The sequence below is a fragment of the Mauremys mutica genome, chromosome 10, assembly GCF_020497125.1.
Source record: "Mauremys mutica isolate MM-2020 ecotype Southern chromosome 10, ASM2049712v1, whole genome shotgun sequence".
NCBI lineage: Eukaryota > Metazoa > Chordata > Testudines > Geoemydidae > Mauremys > Mauremys mutica.
In genome coordinates, this window is record NC_059081.1 from 43,365,148 (window position 1) to 43,383,699 (window position 18,552).

Sequence of the window (18,552 nt, forward strand, 5' to 3'; positions counted from 1 at the left end):
AGGATAGGCTGGAGGGATAGGGCCAGAAGGGGTCATGCTTGGGGGAAATGGGCAGATTAGAGCACATTCCCCTCCTGAGTCGAGAATGGAACCCAAGATTCCTGAGTCCTCTGCTGTCAGCAAATATCCGTGAAACCAACTGGGAAAGTGTCTCATCGCCCTCTAGTGCTGGTCCATTCAGAGGATGACAACCAGCTGCTGCTATCATTTACTCAATTAGCTCAAGTGACAGAGTGTTCTGCAATGGATCTAAAGGTTCCAATCCTGCTGATGAATCATGTGGGTGTCACTATGATGCTACATGATGGAATTTCTGTTTTTGCAGTTTGCTTTTTAAAAAACCTAGGAAATTACACACAAAAAACCTGTGATGAAAGAACATTAAGATTGCAAAGTCATGCCCAAGTTAGGAAATAACAAAATTAAGGTTGTCTGTCCTGTTGGACACAAGAGGTGAATTGTGGGAAGGCATTGGAGGCCTTTCAGCACACAGGTGATTTAGCCTGAGACATTATTACAAAGTGGGAGGGTTATCAGCCCAAGTGAAAGAAGCATCCAGGTTCTAGGCTATGCCACAGTTGGGACACCTATCCTTGGTTTAAAGCACCATTAAACTTGGGTGAGAGGGTTTTGTGTGTGGACAGGAGGTGGATTAGGATCAAAGCCTAAATTAACTGTGTAGTGAAGACATATCCTAAGTGAGCACTGTCGGTTCACTGTACACTGAATAAGGCAGGGATCCTGAGGAAAAAAATAGTATGTGATCACATAATTAAAGACTGTATCATAACACACGCACCCAAGAAAGCCAGATTAAAGTTGCACAGTTCATGATAAACGAAGTGGCTTGGTCTGAGAATGAACACCATCAGGTAGAAGGTGTCATCTCAGAAGAAAGTTAACAGAAGATGATAATGGCCATAAAGAAAAACAAATAGTGTCACAGAAACAAAAATCCAATTCTTATTGGTCTCTGTTGGGAATTCTGATCTTATACACACGCACACTTCAATGATCCAGAGTTCATATGAGACCTGTTACCCCCTCTGCATCATTGCCCCTCGGTAGAGATCAAATTCCCACTGTATATTCTTTGCTCCCTCAGTGAGTTCAGAGAATCAGATTTTGAAGGGATTCACCCATTAGTGAACCAGTCAAAGTGATGTTTTGCTCAGATGCCAGCTGGAGATAATGGAGGGGGCTCATTTAGAGCTCCATTAGGTCCAGGGAATGGGAGCGAGAAAGCATGAGGGTGGAGATATGTGAGCAGTGGTTGGTGGAGGGAAGGTAGCAGAGGTTGAATGAGAACTGATAAGGCGACTATAGATGGGGCGTGGAATGACTTAGCTGCTTATTTCCTGCTGGTGAGGCAGCTTGGCAGCAATAGAAGTAGAAGTAGCTGATGGAATTTGACAGTTCTGTGGGCTAATTTTGGCAAACTCAGTTAGTTTATCCTGAATGAGGAGAATATCTTTTTATGGACCAGATTGTTCGCAGACCCCGAGCAGAGCTCAGGCACAAACGGGAAGGGCAGTCCTGGACCAATTGCAGCTCCCCAATCCTGCACCATCTGGCCCTAGCCTAAATTACTGCTGCTGAGCAATAGCGCTATTTTAGGCCACTGGTATAAGGTCCCTCAGGGTATGTCTGTACTTCGCAATAAAATACTCACAGCTGGCCCATGTCGGCTGACTCTGGCTCACAGGGCTCGGGCTGCGGGGCTATAAAATTGCGGTGTACATGTTCAGACTCAGGGACTCTCCTGCATTGTGGGGTCCCAGAGCCCAGGCTCCAACCCGAGCCCTGACATCTACACTGTGGTTTTATAGCCTTGCAGCCTGAGCCCTGCAAACCTAAGTCAGCTGACACAGGCCAGCGGCAGGTGTTTTATTTCAGTGTAGACGTACCCTTAGAGACCTCACGCCAGTAGAGAACAAGGCATACTTTGCTGCATCCCTGGGGTGGGGGAGACATCTGGTGAAGGAGGCAGCTCCACCACCTCTGCCAGCTTTATGCCAGAGGAGAGTGAGAAGAATTCTCTTCTAGTCAGTTATGGCTAAAATACGAAAAATTTGGAGACAAAATTTAATCTGAATTGAAAGGAAGAAACAAAGAGATCAATACAACTTCAACTGTGAAGTCATCATTACCAATACCTCTATAATGGCACTTCAAAGCAAATAGTAAATGTTCTGTAGTATATTTTGTAAACGTAATATTCTTAATATTGTGAGACTTCAGCTAATACAAACTCAGCCATTAAACCTCTGCTGAGGAATGGTGAGAGATCATCAGTTTTTGTTTGTGAATTATGGGCTGTGTAGATCCTATTGTATTGTTTTCTGTGTGCCCAGAGGTTATGGTGATATGCAGCTCAAAGGTTTGTGTATTATTCAGATACATATATAACCAGATGCTGCAGGCTTTCCTTTCCATTAATTTCTCTGCAGGCCATTGATAGTTTTCTATTACTATGTAGCCCTTCAAATAGTGAATGAATAAAGGGGCAATTAAGTGTTTTTAAATGATAAATTTATTCACACTGCTGCCCACACAATTGACAATGATGAGGGAGCACACCGAGGAATCTTTAGCTGTTTTTCTGTGTTTTAACAGGTTCTCATAGCTGCCTTTGCAGCTTCAGGGTATGCCTCCACTTACTACAGAGCAGGAAGCAAGCCATTCAATCCAGTGCTTGGTGAGACTTATGAATGTATTAGGGAAGACAAAGGGTTCCGATTTTTCTCAGAGCAGGTAAAACCTGTTTCTATGTAAATCTTCATTTCTTTGGACAGCGGAGTGACTTTAATTTTTCTTTATGGTTAAGATCTTGTATTCCCACTAGAGTAAAGAGAGTTTGACGTGAAAGTTATTAAATCCAGAAAAAAAAGTACAATAAACTAAAATGATTTATATAAAATATATCCTTTAATGTAGGAGACTGTAAAATAAAGTTTACTTCATGTTAAACATGCTGAGGCTTTTTGTTTGTTTGTTTTATTGTAATATACATAACTGAATAGTTTTTAGCTTGAGGTAACTGTCAGTTACACTGATTTTTTAAAATGAAAGACTTCTTTTGTGTTAAACAACTCCTCGCCACTGTAATTTTTTTTTTCAGGTTAGCCACCATCCACCCATTTCTGCCTGTCACTGTGAATCAAAGAATTTTGTGTTTTGGCAAGGTATATATTTTAATTCAAAAGCCTAAAGATCAAGTTTTTAATAAAATAAAAAGTTTATGATCTCACAATTATTATAATTAGGGATGTAGTTCTCTGGAATTTATTTAATAGATTAGTTGAGTATAGTTATTAGATTAAGTTATTGCTGGCTGTTGCTTTAAAGTGTTTCAATTTCAAACTGTAAGGAATGAGGTGATGCAGTATTTTATCATCCATGCCAGAGTGACTTGCATTATGTTTATTTGTTCTGCTGTCTTTATTTAAAAACTTTATACAGAACACACTGTTATCTGTTAGGAGACAAGGGATAGATTAATCTCTCTGATATAAGGTTGTCCCTCCGGAATAACCTTTTTTCTGTCTTCAAAACAGGTTAATGTTCTGTTCAAAAGCGGCAGTCTGGCATAGATCATCTGGTATGCCATTTAGTGGCGTAGATCTCTGAAGGTATAATATTTTGATCTTTTGTAATTTTCTAATATTTCACTCTATCATTTAGATATCAGATGGAAAAATAAGTTCTGGGGGAAATCAATGGAAATCCTGCCAATTGGAACACTGAATGTGACTTTTCCAAAGTAAGTTACTGTCTTGTTTCCTTTGGCTATGTTTTTTTGTTTGTTTTTTAAATCTAGGAAGATGCTTTTCCTTCTGAGGGCTGGATGGATTGTGGTGGGGGAGTAGAGATCCCACATGATTAGCAGTTGGCAGGATGTGAGCTCCCTGCTCTGATCTCCGATTACATACAGGATGAGGTACTGAAGCATTGCTGGAGCCTTAAGGCTCAGTCAGGCGCTTGGAGGGAAAACCCAGGAACTCTCTAAAAGCATCTCACTGGTAGAGGAGAATAGATGCATGTGAGGTGGCACTAACTCCATACCCAGTCGTTGGAATGCTGGGCTGCCCAGAGCAAATCTGTTCAATACTCTGTCGGCAGCTGGCGCTCTGTCTGCCGTAGGGCTCTCAAGGGTGCTAATGCTGGGCTCATCTGAACTAGGATTAACACAAGAGGAAACGTTTCAAAATCTTCTGTTGTGTAGACTGAGCCATATGGCTTCCTTCAAATGCAGCCCTCAGGGAGGGGACAGAGGATTTGGTCACAGAGGTAGAGTGGTGTGTGGCCTCCCAAACCCTCAAAGCCTCGGAATCTGCAGATCTTAGATCTCGAGTGCAGATCTTAGATCCCTTTCGCAGTACAGCTTCCGTAGGGAATCTTTCTTACATTTTCCTCCGTCTTGTCACAAAGTGGAAGCTAATACTATAAGAACAACATTGCATTTTGCATATATCTATTGGCCTGGCTATCTGACAGGTTCAGAGGGGAGCATGCCATGTATAGCATCGGCTCCCTGGCTCTATTCCCCCCACCCCAACTCCCCAGGACTGGGGAAGCTCTGACTGCATGGAGTTGCCAGAGGAATTATCAGGAAAGGGGACAATATGCCACTGAGTTACTGCTCCCCACTTCCTCTCTATTCTTTCTATTCCAGACCTATTTTACTTGTATTAGTTCCCATTGCTTCTGAGAGAAATACATGATAACCGGGACTCTAGTCCACCACAGCATTGTAGATCATGCTGAACTTATCCTACTGAAGTCGCTGATCAGGGCCGAAGTGTTCAGCACAACCAGCATTGAGCCTTTAATGCAGGACTTTAGTGGTTCATAGGGCCTCTCGTGGTCCCTCTATAATGGGGTGAATTTCACCCATGTAGAATAATTTAGGATTAATGATGGGGAATAATAGTTACTGTGGAAGCCACACTTTTAATGAGCCGGACTATTGATTCAAACGTTTTTGAGGGATTTCATTATTTTGGATATGTGATTATCTGGCTGGATTTCACTTTTTGTCAGTAATACTGAAATTTAATTTACGTTACCAATTATATATTAACTTTATTCCCAGGTATGGAGATTACTACGTGTGGAACAAAGTCACCACCTGCATACACAACATCCTTAGTGGAAGGAGATGGATAGAGCATTATGGAGAAATAACGATCAGAAACACAAAAAGCAGTGTTTGTATTTGTAAGCTCACATTTGTCAAGGTAACTTATGATTTGTCATGCAATGGTAATATGTGACAAAAAGTAAGCAGAACTGTTTTCTTAGCCTAGACCTGGCTACAGTTTTCTCAGTCTTCTGCTGTTCCCCTAAATTCCTTCTTCCCTGTTCTGTATCATCACCACTATCTTATCAGGTAAGAAGCCCAATAACAAAACACCACCTAAGTTGTGATCTGAGATGTCTGCCAGTATTAACATGTCTTTGTTATTGCTGGACCAGCCCATTTGATGTCAGTGTGTTTCTGTGCCCATTTGATGTCAGCAGCACTGACAATAAATTACTGTTTTTTAATTTTAAAATGCAGATGGCCAAATTCTGTTCTATTAAGCCAGTAAAAACCAGGAGGAACTCTGTTCTTCAGAGCAGTTACTCTGGATTTAGACTGTTCTAACCATGATCAGAATTCGGTCCTAAGTTTCTTATCTATTTAGAATAATGGTGTTCTGCTTCATTGTATTTATATATCCTGGTGATAGTTCTGTATAAAAACAGTAATATGGATGTGCTAGAGCTGAATTGTTTTGTAAAAATAATTAAAATAACGAGTTTATCATCACTGGTGTTGCTACATACACTTCAGTGTCAAAAGGTCCACCTCAGTTGCTGCAGTGATGCATTATAGTTTGTCTCAGGTGAGGACTTAGTCAGTGCTTCAGAACCGGACTGTTTAAAGGTAAAAGGGAAGGGAATAGTGATGTCTGAGAAAAGGAAGACAGAAGAGAATGAGAGAAAGCAAATGCAGGGTGCTGTGGGATGAAAGTAGCTCCCCCTCCCTCCTCACACACATTTAGTTAACAGGATCTGGGCAAAGAATTCTCCAATCTTTAGAGTGGCTTAGGCATCTGGGGAGAGAAAAAAATATACATCTGATTTTTTAACTTTAAGGAGGAGGGTCTGTTTCTACTACAGAATGGTGTGGGAATCTGACTGGTGAAGAGGCTATATATTACCAGTGTGCACAGATAATTAAATGAGCTCGAACCCCTTTATAAACAACCAGACTGCTATTTTAATCAGAAAATACTGCTATGTTCAATAAACATATACATGTCGACGCACCCAGTATTCCAATTTTCTTCGTTTTAAATTGCAACCATTATGGGGATTGGCAGTAGATTGAGGTGGGACAAAAGAGAACTTTGATGCAGAATCTGGAACCACCCATCAGTGGCAGATAAGAAGCATTTGCAATATGTATAGATTCTTATGCAGAAACATTCTGTTATGTTATTACTTAATCCTTCCTGGAGTGCCGGGAACTGGACTAGATGACCTATTGAGGTCCCTTCTAGTCCTACACTTCTATGATTCTGTTGTTTTCCTATCTATAAAATATTGTGAACCAAACATTTTTCATTGTAATCCACTTGTTTAAAAGTATGTTCAGGTATACAAGGAAACTTTTCCTTAGTTAGTTTTAGAGATGGACACAATGGCTCATCATATTATGTTGTTCCAAAATGTTCCAGGCTGCCATTTTCTGTTTTGTGTTTTAATGTAAGTAATATTCAGTTGGACTAAATTCTAATTCCTGAATTGCCAAAAATGTGCCTGGTACTGTAAAAAGATACCTAATGATGGAGTCACAGCCCATTAAGACTTTATAATCTAAACAGGGTAGACATCTGTTTGGCAAGCTAATTCTGTATAGATTTGCTGAGATAATTTTTGTAGCAGAACTGCAAAGATGTCACATCCTTATGCATGTCTTCAATTTCAAGAAATTAATAGCCTCTAATTTTTCTTTGTTGGGGATGTGGCTGCAGTTGACTTTTACGTGTCGCAATATTTAGAAGGATGTAGTGAGATATTGTGAGATACAGTGTGACAAGGAAATCAGCTTTGTTCACTTTCCTCACTTTGGTACATTTTCAGGTGAATTATTGGAATTCAAATGTAAATGAAGTCCAAGGGGTTGTCATGGACCAAGAAGGAAAGGTGGTCCATCGCCTCTTTGGAAAGTGGCATGAAGGGCTATACTGTGGGGTTGCACCTTCAGCAAAATGTATATGGAGGCCAGGTAAGAAAATTCTGGTCAACTGAAATCCTTCAGGTGGCTTTAGTCTCACTAAACACTGCATTTAGCCACCCATTTTAAATACAAAATGAGAAACAAAATATACAGCTAGATAAATAACGAGGTATTGGCACAGCAGCTATCGGTATCTTTTATTATTGAATGTAAAAGTATCTAAAAAGTGTGTGTGCTCCATCTCATGAGTCATTTTTTAGATTTTGCTCCAAATCTGATGCTAAAATTTGGTCACAGTTATTTAGCATGTTGGGAACATAATCTGAGGAAATAAAGGAAATAACTGGATTTTGGAGTAAGGAAAATGTAAATGTTAGCCTTATCCTCCTCTCACACCTGTGCAGATCAGGGTATCTCCATTGGATTAAACAGAATTACATTGGTGTAAAACCGGTATAAGTGAAAGGAGAAACAGGTTGGTTGTGTCAATCCCTTATTGCCCTAATGGTCTGTTTTTCAAAGATAGTGAGCACTTGCAGTTCCCATTGACTTAAGTTTCTTAAAAATTGATTACTTACTTAAAGAGACAATGTGGGTTCAAACCACCATTACCATGCACCTCTTTACTCTAGAGCAAAGTGGGTGTGTAGCCATGTCTTTGTGGGTCACAACTGAGAATACCAAATTCAGGACAAACTGCTGAGAAACAGGGCAGATACACCCCAAAACTGCTGGTTATTTTCCCTTAAGATATACCAAACCAGCAATAAAAGTAAACTTCTGTTTCACCACACTGGCTAACAAGAAGTCAAAATAGCAGTTTCCTTAGGCATTCCAGTCCTTGAATCACCACCAAAAACACTAGACTTAATGATGAGTGGTTCCTTGCAACCAGTTTCATCAAATGAAAGGTTCTTCCAACCCCAAAGAACCAGCCACACACCCTGGTCAATATATAACTGAGATCTTACCCAATAAACATGCTTATTTTAGCATCTAAAATCTAAAGGTTTATTTAAAGAAAGAAAGACAGGTGAGAGTTAAAATTGGTTAAAGGAATCAAATACATACAGTAATTGCAAAGTTCTTGGTTCAGGCTTGTAGCAGTGATGGAATAAACTGCTGGCTTAAGTCAGGTCTCTGGTTGCTCCCAAATCATTGGAAGGACCTCAGGCCCTTGGTTAGAGTGCTCCCGTTAGTATAAGTTCATAGTTCAGAGGTTTGAGCAGGAAAGAGGCAAAATGGAGATGTTTCCAGGGCCTTTTATAGCTTCTGCCATCTGGAGGGAAAGCCATTGTTTCAGACAAAGGAATGGTGTCCCTAGCCCAGGGGTCTCAAACTCAAATGACCCCGAGGGCCGCATGAGGACGAGTGCATTGGCCCGAGGGCCGCATCACTGACACGCCCCCTTGCTGCCCCTGGCCCCACCCCCAATCCACCCCTTCCATGAGGCTCCGCCCCTGCCCTGTCTCTTCTCCACCTCCTCCCCTAAGTGCGCGGCTCCCCGCTCCTCCCCCCTCCCTCCTGGAAAGTGCTAAGCACCACCAACAGCTGTTTGGCGGCTTGGCGGCGGGAAGCGCCAGGAGCCCTCTGATTCCCAGCCGCTGCGGGCAGCTCGGAGCCTTCTGATTCCCAGCCGCGGCTGGGAGTTAAAGGGCTCTGGGCTCCCCGCCGCGGGGGGCAGCTCGGAGCCTTCTGATTCCCAGCCGCGGCTGGGAGTTAAAAGGCTCTGGGCTCCCCGCCACCGCGGGCAGCTCGGAGCCTTCTGATTCCCAGCCGCGGCTGGGAGTTAAAAGGCTCTGGGCTCCCCGCCGCCGCGGGCAGCTCGGAGCCTTCTGATTCCCAGCCGCGCTGGGAGTTAAAAGGCTCTGGGCTCCCCGCCGCCGCGGGCAGCTCGGAGCCTTCTGATTCCCAGCCGCGGCTGGGAGTTAAAAGGCTCTGGGCTCCCCGCCGCCGCGGGCAGCTCGGAGCCTTCTGATTCCCAGCCGCGGCTGGGAGTTAAAAGGCTCTGGGCTCCCCGCCGCGGCGGGCCGCTCGGAGCCTGCCGGGTCTGGGAGTTAATGGGCTCTGGGCTCCCCGCCGCGGCGGGCAGCTCGGAGCCTTCTGATTCCCAGCCGCGGCTGGGAGTTAAAAGGCTCTGGGCTCCCCGCCGCCGCGGGCAGCTCGGAGCCTTCCGATTCCCAGCCGCGGCTGGGAGTTAAAAGGCTCTGGGCTCCCCGCCGCGGCGGGCAGCTCGGAGCCTTCCGATTCCCAGCCGCGGCTGGGAGTTAAAAGGCTCTGGGCTCCCCGCCGCGGCGGGCAGCTCGGAGCCTTCCGATTCCCAGCCGCGGCTGGGAGTTAAAAGGCTCTGGGCTCCCCACTCTAGAGCCGGCCCTGGTGGGGGAGCTCCGCGGGCCGCAGGGAAGAGCTCCGCGGGCCGCATGCGGCCCGCGGGCCGCGTGTTTGAGACCCCTGCCCTAGCCTCTGTTTGTCAGAGGGTGGAGATGGATAGCAGGAGAGAGATCACTTGATCATTACCTGTTAGGTTCACTCCCTCTGGGGCACCTGGCATTGGCCACTGTTGGTAGACAGGATACTGGGCTGGATGGACCTTTGGTCTGACCCGATACGGCCGTTCTTATGTTCTTAACAAAGCCCTTAGCACAGCTAGTGGAAAATTGGGTAAAAGATGGAGTTTGGAGTCACCTGGGCAAGTCACATGTGCCTGCATAATTTCGCTTAGTCATAGCAGGAAAGTCCATTAAGTGTGGATAGGTATTGCCCATGGTCCATTGTGAGTTAAGTGTTCCTTGTTGAGCCACTTAATTTGAATAATCCCTTCAAGATGTGCAGGCTAAATACCTTGTGGGTGTTACCCCAGGATCAAAAATATGAGAAATCCAGGTATGGAGCCAATACGCATAACTTGAAATACAAAAATGATACATGCATAAAGATAGCATAATCATATTCAGCGAATCATAACCTTTCCATAGACATCTTAAATGCAACATTTTGTACAAGATTTGTTGCAATTATATAAGAGTGATGCCAGCAATGATATACATGGTCATCTTTTATCAGATAACATCACAGAGTATATAACAGTCCCTATTCTAATTTGATGGCCTTTTACACCCACTTTGCACTGAGTGGAGAGGAGATGTAGGGAAATGGTGAATCACGCCCTACGAACCTGTTTAGGTACCAACATTTGGAGGGAGACCCAATACATTTGCTTTTGTGGAGAATGTTTTATTTTTAACTTGAAAGAAGAAATATTTCAGATATTTCCCAAAAGCAAAGAAAGATTTTAAAAGTCTTGATCTGTTATATACATAACTCTACTGTGTAATAAGTTACCATTAATATTAAATGAAAGATGTTCTACCAAGAAAATAATATTTGATACATTTTAAAATTATATCAAATAAAGGAATTAGAATGTATAAATATTTTATTGGCTGTTATAGCTTTATAAATTCATTGGGCTCTATGTATGTGTTTATAAAAATAGTAAAATAAGCATTTTCTTTCTTAAATATGTTTATACAGGCTCCATGCCAACCCACTCTGAACGTTATTATGGCTTTACAAGGTTTGCTATTGAACTCAATGAGTTAGATCCTGTATTGAAAGATATTCTTCCAACAACAGATGCACGATTCAGGCCAGATCAGAGGCAAGAAATCTCATTTTTATGTTTAATATTTATGATTGTTTTATGGCAGAGTTTGAACCCCAGCATTGAATTTTGCCCAGATCTGCACTATAATATGTGCTATGCCTTAGATTCTGCTAGAAAAGAAAATATTAAATATTACGGTAAAAATCTTGGCTTATCCAGCTCAGGAAAGGGAAGCATACAGAGATCCTGGTATTATGAGAATTCTTCTGGCAGAGGCAGAATTCCAGAAATTTCCAGCAAATACATGCTCTGGCATGTCCTTTCCTACTCCCATGAATAGAAGCAACGTTTGCCCATTGGTGGTACTTGCTGTTGGCAGTATCATATGACAGCTGGAGAGATGCACATGCCTTACTATAGCTCATGCATGTGTAGCTGGTGAGCCAGCATATCAGCGATTTTTGTTTCTTAGCATTCTCTTGCATGCTAGGGAAGGATCCTATCCTGTTGTTTGTGCAGAGAGTAGGGGGCTTGCTCTGAGGAGCTGAAAATGTAAACAAGACTAAGAAAAAGACGGTTACTCACCATAGTAACTGTTGTTCTTCGAGATGTGCTGCTCCTATCCATTCCAGTCAGGTGTGCGCGCTGCGCGTGCACGGCTCTTCGGAACTTTTTTACCCTAGCAACTCCGGCGGGCTGGCTGGCGCCCCCTGGAGTGGCGCCGCTATGGCGCCTGTTATATACCCTAGCCGGCCCGTCCGCTCCTCAGTTCCTTCTTGCCGGCTACTCCGACAGTGGGGAAGGAGGGCGGGTCTGGAATGGATAGGAGCAACACATCTCGAAGAACAACAGTTACTACGGTGAGTAACCGTCTTTTCTTCTTCGAGTGATTGCTCCTATGCATTCCAGTCAGGTGATTCCCAAGCCTTACCTAGGCGGTGGGGTCGGAGTGAGACGTGGCGGAGTGTAATACCGCGGAGCCAAAGGCTGCGTCGTCTCGAGACTGCTGCACCAACGCGTAGTGGGAGGCGAAGGTGTGGACCGAAGACCAGGTGGCCGCTCGACAGATGTCCTGGATGGGGACATGGGCCAGGAAGGCGGCCGACGAGGCATGTGCTCTCGTGGAGTGAGCGGTGAGGCGGCATGGTGGCACGCGAGCAAGCTCGTAGCAGGTCCGGATACACGCAGTGACCCAGGAGGAAATCCGTTGGGAAGAGATCGGCTCGCCCTTCATGCAGTCAGCAACCGCTACGAACAGCTGGGGCGAACGCCGGAAGGGCTTAGTCCGCTCGATGTAGAAAGCGAGCGCCCTGCGGACGTCGAGGGTGTGCAGCTGTTGCTCCCGAGGCGAGGCATGCGGCTTCGGGAAGAATACCGGGAGGAAGATCTCCTGGTTGAGGTGGAAGGCCGACACCACCTTTGGGAGGAAGGCCGGATGTGGTCGAAGCTGCACCTTGTCCCCGTGGAAGACGGTGTATGGCGGACTAACCGTTAGAGCACGGAGCTCAGAGACTCGCCTCGCTGATGTAATGGCGACGAGGAAGGCTGTCTTCCAGGAGAGGTACAGCAGGGAGCACGTGGCCAAGGGCTCGAAGGGGGTACCCATCAGCTTGGCCAGCACGAGGTTCAAATCCCAGGTCGGGGCAGGATGCCGCACCGGCGGGTACAAGCGGTCCAGGCCTTTAAGGAAGCGGGAAACCATCTGGTTGGAGAAGATGGACCGACCTTCCACGGATGGACGAAAGGCGGACACTGCTGCCAGGTGAACTCTCAAGGAGGAGACCGCAAGACCTTGCTCCTTAAGGTACCAGAGGTAGTCCAGGATGGTAGGGACAGGGACTACGAAGGGATTGAGGCCTCGTTGGTCACACCAGAGCGCGAACCGCTTCCATTTCGCCAGATAGGTGGAGCGAGTGGAAGGCTTTCTGCTCTCCAGCAGAACGTGCTGAACTGCTGCCGAACAGTCCCTCTCTGCGTGGGTCAACCACGCAGGTACCAAGCTGTAAGATGGAGGGATTGCAGGCTCGGATGGCGGAGTCTGCCGAAGTCCTGGGTGATGAGGTCCGGCCACAATGGAAGGGGGATAGGATCCCGAATGGAGAGCTCGAGCAGCAGGGAGTACCAATGTTGCCTCGGCCAGGCCGGAGCTACGAGTATGACGGTGGCTCTGTCCCTCCGAAGCTTCTGTAACACTCGGTGGACGAGCGGGAACGGAGGGAAGGCATAGAGAAGGTGATCCTTCCAGGAATACAGGAAGGCGTCCGACAGGGAGCCCGGCGCGTGACCACGGAACGAGCAGAACAGGTGGCACTTTCTGTTCACCTTGGAGGCGAATAGGTCTATCCGGGGAAACCCCCACCTGCGGAAGATTGTGTGCATGACGTCGGGACGGAGAGACCACTCGTGGGAGAGGAACGACCTGCTGAGATGGTCGGCCAGCGTGTTCTGTACTCCCGGAAGAAAGGACGCTTCTAGGTGAATGGAGTGGGTCACGCAGAAGTCCCACAGGAGCATCGCCTCCTTGCAGAGGAGGGAGGAGCGGGCTCCGCCCTGTTTGTTCACGTAGAACATTGCTGATGTATTGTCCGTGAACACTGTCACACAGCGGCCTTGCAGGTGGATGCAGAAGGTGCGACAGGCCAAACGGATCGCTCGCAGCTCGCGGACATTGATGTGCAGAGCGAGCTCCTGGGGCGACCACAGGCCCTGGGTGTGAAGGTCGCCCAGGTGAGCTCCCCAACCGAGCGCTGAGGCATCCGTGGTCAGAGTGGCGGACGGGCGAGGAGGATGGAACAGGACTCCCGCACAGACGACCTCCGGGTCTAGCCACCAGTTGAGGGACTCGAGGGTTGGCCTGGAGACTGTGACCACCATATCGATGGGATCTCGATGCGGCCGGTACACCGACGCGAGCCAAGACTGGAATGGGCGGAGGTGGAGCCGCGTGTACGCGGTGACGTACATGCATGATGCCATGTGGCCCAGGAGGCGGAGGCAGGAGCGCACCGTCGTGGTTGGGAAGGTGGTGAGGTCCCGGATGAGGGAGACCATCGTCTGATGGCGAGATCGCGGTAGGCAGGCCCGGGCCAACGAGGAGTCGAGGACCGCTCCAATGAACTCCACCCGCTGCAACGGGATCAAGGTGGACTTCTCGGTATTGATGAGAAGACCGAGTCGCCGGAAGAGGGACAGTATGTCTGTCAACTGGCCCATTACCAGCTGTTGAGACTGTCCGCGAACCAGCCAGTCATCGAGATACGGGTAGACATGTATCCGATGACGGCGGAGGGCTGCGGCAACCACTGCCATGCATTTGGTAAACACCCTTGGTGCGGTGGAGAGCCCAAATGGTAACACGGCGAACCGGTAGTGGGCGTTGTTGACCACAAACCGGAGGTAACATCGATGGGGAGGATAGATCGCGACATGGAAGTAGGCGTCCTTCATGTCGAGGGCGGCAAACCAGTCTCCCGGATCCAGAGAGGGAATGATGGTCCCCAGGGTGACCATGCGAAACTTGGGCTTGAGCAGGTACTTGTTCAGCTCGCGAAGGTCCAGGATAGGACGTAGCCCTCCTTTCGCTTTGGGGATGAGAAAATAACGGGAATAGAATCCCCTGCCCCGCCTGTCTTGAGGCACTGCTTCTATGGCACCCACGCTCAACAGAGTCTGGACCTCTTGTAAGAGGACTTGCTCGTGAGAGGGGTCCCTGAAGAGGGACAGGGAGGGTGGGTGGGAAGGTGGGGGCGAAACAAATTGAAGGCGGTATCCCGACTGGACTGTTTGAAGCACCCAGTTGTCCATTGTTAATTGGGACCACGCCGAAAAAAAATGGGAAAGGCGGTTGTAAAATAAAGGGGTAGGATCCGGTAGGGAGAGTGATGGGCCGTCCTCGTGCGTCCCATCAAAAGGCCTGCTTGGCCCCCTGAGGGGCCTTGGAAGAGGCCTGGCCCTGGCTACGCCTGTTGCCGGAAGGACGACGGCGATTTGGACCCGGTCGCCTGCTATTGTACGGGCGGTAGCGTTGTTGGTGGAAGGACCGGGGGGGTTGCTGCCGGAAGGACCTGCGCTGTGGAGCCGGCGTGTGCATCCCTAGGGTGCGGATGGCAATGCGACCGTCCTTCAGGGTCTGGATCCGGGAATCAGTCTTCTCGGAGAAGAGACCCTGAGTGTCAAACGGCAGGTCCTGCAATGTATATTGCACCTCCGGCGGCAGGGTGGAGGACTGCAGCCAGGAGATGCGCCGCATCGTCACGCCGGAGGCTAAGGTCCGAGCTCCCGAGTCCGCGGCGTCGAGGGCGGCCGTGATGGAGGACCTGGACGATTTCTTTCCCTCGTCCAACATTGCCGAGAACTCCTGGCGGGAGGCTGTTGGCAGGAGCTCTGTAAACTTTGCCAGGGACGTCATGATGTCAAAGACGTACCTGGCGAGGAGGACCATCTGGTTGGCGATGCGCATTTGTAGGCCGCCCGCCGAGTAGATCTTGCGGCCTAACAGGTCCATTCGCCGCGCGTCCTTCGACTTAGGCGCAGGGGCAGGTTGACCGTGCCTCTCCCTGTCGTTGACCGACTGGACGACCAACGAGTCCGGGGTTGGGTGAGTATAAAGATACTCGTAGCCCGTGGGGGGGACTGAATATTTGCGCTCGACCCCACGAGCCGTAGGAGGGATGGACGCAGGCGTCTGCCAAAGTGTGGTGGCGTTCTTCTGTATTGTCCGTACAAACGGTAACGCCACTCGCACGGGAGCCTCTACTCCGACAACGTTAGTGATAGGGTCCTCGTCCTCCTGAACCTCCGCCACTGGAAGAGACATAGCCGTCGCCATGCGGCGAAGCAGGTCTTGGTGAGCCTTCAGGTCTATAGGCGGAGGCTCCTTGGTAGAAGCTCCGGCCACCGCCTTGTCCGGTGAGGACGACGAGGACAAGCCCTGGACGGCGACCTCCGTCGAAGGACCTGCGGACTGTTCGTCGGCTGGGTCGGGCTGCATGGTCCCCTCGCGGTCAGGCTCACGTGGAGGAGAAGGGGGCGGTCGGCTAACCGTCGCCTCTGGTACCCTGCGCTCGGAAGCAGGGGCTCTTGGGGGCAACGACACCCCCTGAGTCTCATACTGGGCCCATGGCACCCAGAATCCCCACTGCTGTGCCCCCTGAGGTTGACCGTGTGGGGTAGGCGGTAGGTGAGCATTGCTGTCCACCGCGGAGGCGACCGATGCAGAGCGGGATGGCCATGGCGGTGCCGAGGCGCTGATGGATTGCGCCGTCGACTGAGGCAGTTCGGCCCCGGACGGTGCCGAGGATCGGTGCCGGTCTTCACGGTACTGGGACGGTGACCGAGACCAACGTCTGCCGCGGTGCTGGGAGCTCGACCGGTGCCGGGAGCTCGACCGGGATTCGGACCTGCGGTGCCGGGAGCGGCTGCGCGGGGAACGGTGCCGGGAACGGTGCTGGGATGGAGACCTCGTCGGTGCCGACGCGACGGCGATCGGGACCTGGTGCGACGCCGGGAGTGCGACCGGTACCGCGATGACGAGCGGTACCAGGACTGTGACCGACGTCGAGACGGCGACCGGTGCCGCGATGGGGAGCAGTGCCGAGATTGCGATCGACGGGACGGTGACCTGCGGTGGGACCGGGAACGTGACCGGGACCGGGAGCGTCGTCCGTGCCGTCTGTCCGGAGAGGGCGGCCGGAGCATCATGGCCGGTTTTCCTGCCGACACGACAGCCCGCGCCGGCGGTGCCGGGGGCCGGAGGCTCGGTGCCTCTATGAGCTGTATTAGCTCGCGCACCAAGGAGAATGTCTCCGGCGTAGATGGCAGCCGGGGCTCGACCACGGTCGGTGCCGGGGAGCGTGGTGGTGCCGGACTCGACGGCCCTTGCGGCGCCGGAGTCAATGGCCCGGTGCACGTCTTGTGCACGGCCACCGCAGGGGCCGCAGGTGGCGCAATCGTCTTCGCTGAGTCCTCAGCGCGGGCCTTAGCAAGTGCCTTCGCCAGTTTGTGTTTTTTAGAAGGCGAGAGCGAGCGGTGCCGGGTCTTCAGAGCCACTGGCTGAGGCTGCGGAGCCGCGGTGCCGGAGCGGCTCGGGGCCGCCGGTGCGCTCTGCACCGATGAAGCCCTCGGTGCCGGCGCGGACGGTGCCGGGGGCTGGAGCGACGCCTCCATTAGGAGTTGTTTCAATCTAATGTCCCGCTCTTTACGAGTTCGCGGCTTAAAGGCGGAACAGATCAAACACTTATCTGTTCGGTGACCTTCTCCAAGGCAGCGGAGGCAGGCGTCGTGCGGCTCTCCGATTGGCATAGGCCTCTGGCAAGACGCGCAGGGCTTAAAGCCTGGTGCCTTGGGCATGAGCCCGCACCGGGGGAGGAAAGGGAGGGGATACCCCCCTTAACCTTATCCTAAAACCTAACTAACTATCAAAAACTATCTACACTAAGTACTAAACGAACTATATACAAAGAACAGTAGCGAGAGCTAGGGCAGTGGAGGACAGAGAGCACTCCACAGTTCCAACTGGCCGTCACGGGCGGTAAGAAGGAACTGAGGAGCGGACGGGCCGGCTAGGGTATATAACAGGCGCCATAGCGGCGCCACTCCAGGGGGCGCCAGCCGGCCCGCCGGAGTTGCTAGGGTAAAAAAGTTCCGAAGAGCTGTGCACGCGCGGCGCGCACACCTAACTGGAATGCATAGGAGCAATCACTCGAAGAAGAATTATATTTCAGACTCCAAAGTATAAATTAAATAATTTTACTATTTCTTTTTTAATGGGCTCTGGCCTTAAAGCAGGTGCATAGAACTCAGTAGCTCTTTTCAAGAACAAAGAGCTTTTCAAGGCTGCTGGCCTTGTTTTCTGGGACGAATGTTTTTCTGGCAACGTTGTTACAGAATATGCTTTTACAGAAGATGAGATTGTATATTTACTAAAAGATCCATTGTTATCTGTATAGACTTTTGGAAGAAGGAAATGTAGAAGCAGCAGCCACAGAAAAGCAAAGAATAGAGGAACTCCAGAGAAGTCGAAGGCGAAACATGGAGGAGAACAACATTGAATACAAACCAAAATTTTTTAAGTGAGTAAAGCAATTTCAGTAATAAGTCTATAATTTGTTTTCTGTGCAGCCATCAACATAAGAGGACAACGCAGAGGGCCTCTGCCTCTTAAATAGGCAGGCCCAGAGTAGTATAATAAAGAAGTGAAAAGATGGAAACAATCCAATTTCAAGAAATACTTTCAGAGTGCTGAGTCCTGTCTGAGGCAATTGTAACATATTTTTAAATGAATTGAATACTGACTAACCAAACTAGGAAGCCGACGGTCCCTGTTAGTCCACAAGAGAAGTAAGACATGGGCAACAGCCTTACAAATTTTCTTCATATCACCCTGCCAATGTGCCTCAAGCTTAACAGTGGAGAAGGAAGTTCCAGAGGGAATGTGTCAACTCATGTTTGTCCTAAATTTAGCTGTGTATTTAAAAAAAAAAAAGTGGTGGTGGTGGAAAGAAGGTTTAAAATGACTTGAACAGAATTTTTAAGGTAGTTTTTCAAATTGTAATTACTCTGGTTTTTGTTTTGTTTTTGTGGGGAAAGGTCGTGTGGTTTTTTTGTTTGTTTGTTTTAATTAAAACATTCCCTTAACTGGTGAAACTGATTGGCATAATTTTATTGTAGGAAATGAGTGAAATGGAGAAAGGAAATGAACAGCATAAATGGTGGA

At 48.7% G+C, this 18,552-nt stretch overlaps 1 protein-coding gene across 7 annotated transcripts in view; it reads left to right on the plus strand.

The window, feature by feature from the left end:
* The window catches only part of OSBPL6 (oxysterol binding protein like 6), a 194,992-nt gene that overhangs the window by 174,741 nt on the left and 1,699 nt on the right, over positions 1–18,552 (plus strand). For all 7 annotated transcript variants that reach the window (XM_045031682.1, XM_045031680.1, XM_045031684.1 and 4 more), the window contains 7 exons: positions 2,617–2,754; positions 3,122–3,185; positions 3,685–3,763; positions 5,096–5,240; positions 7,135–7,279; positions 10,766–10,892; positions 17,786–17,908. In XM_045031682.1, coding sequence (XP_044887617.1) covers positions 2,617–2,754; positions 3,122–3,185; positions 3,685–3,763; positions 5,096–5,240; positions 7,135–7,279; positions 10,766–10,892; positions 17,786–17,908 — 821 coding nt within the window. The remainder of the gene's footprint in view (positions 1–2,616; positions 2,755–3,121; positions 3,186–3,684; positions 3,764–5,095; positions 5,241–7,134; positions 7,280–10,765; positions 10,893–17,785; positions 17,909–18,552) is intronic.